Here is a 2,580-nt window from a genome sequence, read left to right as displayed (position 1 = left end):
CTTTTTCTCTGACAGCAGAAGCTTATTGGTCAACATGGGATCTGCATCTGTGTTGCTACCATCTAAATATGATAAAGCAGGTTTTCATACAGCTTGTAATCACTTTGGATGCAATAAAAAGAGGAATACGGAATCTTTTAGATTTCTGAGAGGTTAAAAGCTGCAAAAACGTGTTCTTGGAAACGACACGTAATGGTAGCAATAAAAAAAAGCTGGGACAAACTCCAGGATATCAGTATTTACCTTCAGTAAATACTCAAAACCTACAGATGATGCTTACTTTGAAAAACATGAATCATAACCCTGATCTCTCTTAAGAGAGGGCTGCTCAAAAAGACACTGAAGCTGTACTCGTGTTCACCTAGCAAAAAAATCTGAGAGAGTTTAAGGGATTCATTTCCTCACCCAGCTCCTCACCACACCCCGTGCTGGAGGCTCCTGTTTCAAGGCAGAGTCCGGGAGGAAACACACACTCACACCTCAGCTGCTCCACTGAGGAACCTGATCTCTCAGCTCAAATCCACCTTTGGGGATAATTTCAGTCAAGATGAGCTTGGCTGAGGTGTGGGCACCTGCTCCTCCACGATCACTCTGCTGCAAGGGTGTTGACCACCAGCAGAGATGGATAAGCAGCTAGGATGGAAATGCCTTAAAACTTTCCTGCAGTTCACCTGTCAAAACCCTGAGCAATGAATTGGAAAAAAACCTTAATAAAATGCAGTATACAGACTGTTCCTCAGAATGCTCACACAATTATATGCTAGAAAAGACAAACATCACTTTGGCTACAAAGATCACCAAGATAAAAACTTTTGGTTTATTTATAGTCTTGGTTAAATTAGCAACTTATTTTTGAAGCTGTATGACTGTGAGATATTGTCTGTTTGTCCTAAAATCTATAGCTAAAGTGCATTTTAATGAAGGGGTGGGTATTATTCTTCATCTTTGCCACTATGGCTAGAAGGCTGCAGGAACAGCGTGTTCACGGAGACGATGAGCCTCATGTGTGCATGTGGTGGTGCTCGTCTACTGCATGCAGCTGGAAGGTTACATACAGTACCTCGTTTCCTGTCCACATCTGTCCATTCATCTACACGAAGCATACAAAACAAAAAACATCAGTTCAAGAAGTAAGAACAAGAGTTTCAAGGAGAAGAAAAGAAAGAAATTAAAAGAAAACAAACCTAACTAATGGACTTTGTTTTTTTTTTCTCAGCAGCATTCAGCGTTTAACAAGAACCAACTCTTCTGTCACTTGACATCTTTCACTCCCAAGACAAAACCTTGCCCTGCCCCTGGAAAAAATCTGGTTGCTTGAACAGAGATAATTTTTTACCCTTGATTGAATTGTAGCATTTTCCACATTTAGCTTGGGAAGTTTTCAGTTGTTTTTCACACTTGAGCAATAGTTGAGGGAACAGTTTTCCACATTAACAAACACCTCAGCGTGGACAAAACCACACCTCAGGAAAATTAACACCTGATTTTTTGGAAGAGCAAATAACACGTGGGGATAAATTAGTACAGATGTAATTCTCCTGCTGAGACGTTCCACCAAGTAGGGCTAATTTAGCTGAAGCTCTAAACTCAGACCTCTGTGAACAGCAGTAACCTTCTGTCAGCTCCTTCTCTGCAGACACACAGGGATAATTAAGAGTCACACTGCCGCAGTGACACCGTTGCTGTTGTTTAGCACTTCATCATATTGGATAGGCAGGAGAGGGAAAAAGTGTAACAACCTCTTCAGTACCGAGTTAATACCGAGTTTATTTTTTATTACACAACACTAAAGCTTCCTGAAGCACATTCCCCACCCCACGAATTCTTGAGGAAGCTCAAGAATTTTTAACATCGAAGCAGTTTGAATTTATAAGTGTTAAACAAAGAGGTGCTCGGGTGTGAGCTGGAGTTTCCATACAGGCGTGTCAACACACAGGGCTCTGCTTTTACAGTGACTTTAACAAAATGAGAGACTGCCAGGTTTCTATAGAAGCTGAACAAGGGTTTCAGGAGCTATATTGATGTGAGTTGAAGTTTTGATTAATTGCACGTGCTTGTTCTGCATAGAACAAACAAATTAATTAATTAATTAATTAAAAAATTAATTAATTTTCCAGGAATATTATTCCTGGAAACTACTTCTGATTGCAAAGCAACCCGGTGTTCCTGACACAGCCCGGGACCGGGACTGAGCTGCCCAAACCCGGGGTTATTTTGATTCCAGAAGTGTATTTCTGAGGCTCTGACCTCTGGAACGAGCATGGAAACACTGAACCCACTTCAGCCTCTGTCTGCACGTATCTGACACCGGAGCTTCGCTGGGACCTTCGGGCGGTTCTCAGCACAGAACCGACACGGGGGATGATGAACCGAGACGGGACCACCCCACGCGGTTAACTCCTGCGGTGCAGCCCAGGAAGCGACTTGCCGAGACCGCCTTGGCCGGCAGCGCTCCTTCCCGAGCCCCCTCCCGGTAACGGCACCGCCTTTATCCCGGTACAGCGACCGGAGAACCAGCGCGGCGGAGCGAGCGGCCCGGCTCTGCCGGGGGAGGAGAGCCCAGCCCGGGGCAGCGGCACC

At 44.3% G+C, this 2,580-nt stretch overlaps 1 protein-coding gene across 1 annotated transcript in view; it reads right to left on the bottom strand.

The window, feature by feature from the left end:
* OSCP1 (organic solute carrier partner 1) overlaps positions 1–1,090 on the bottom strand; it is a gene marked incomplete at both ends in the record, with an annotated part of 8,903 nt that extends 7,813 nt beyond the window's left edge. Inside the window, one exon of the mRNA XM_010162466.1 lies at positions 1,061–1,090. Within this exon, the coding sequence (XP_010160768.1) occupies positions 1,061–1,090 (30 nt within the window). The remainder of the gene's footprint in view (positions 1–1,060) is intronic.
* Positions 1,091–2,580: the final 1,490 nt, after the last annotated feature.

Source organism: Antrostomus carolinensis, unplaced genomic scaffold (assembly GCF_000700745.2).
Source record: "Antrostomus carolinensis isolate BGI_N321 unplaced genomic scaffold, ASM70074v2 scaffold49572, whole genome shotgun sequence".
NCBI classification, from domain to species: Eukaryota; Metazoa; Chordata; class Aves; order Caprimulgiformes; family Caprimulgidae; genus Antrostomus; species Antrostomus carolinensis.
The sequence above is the reverse complement of the archived record's forward strand: the minus strand, read 5'-3'. Positions and strand labels throughout refer to the sequence as shown.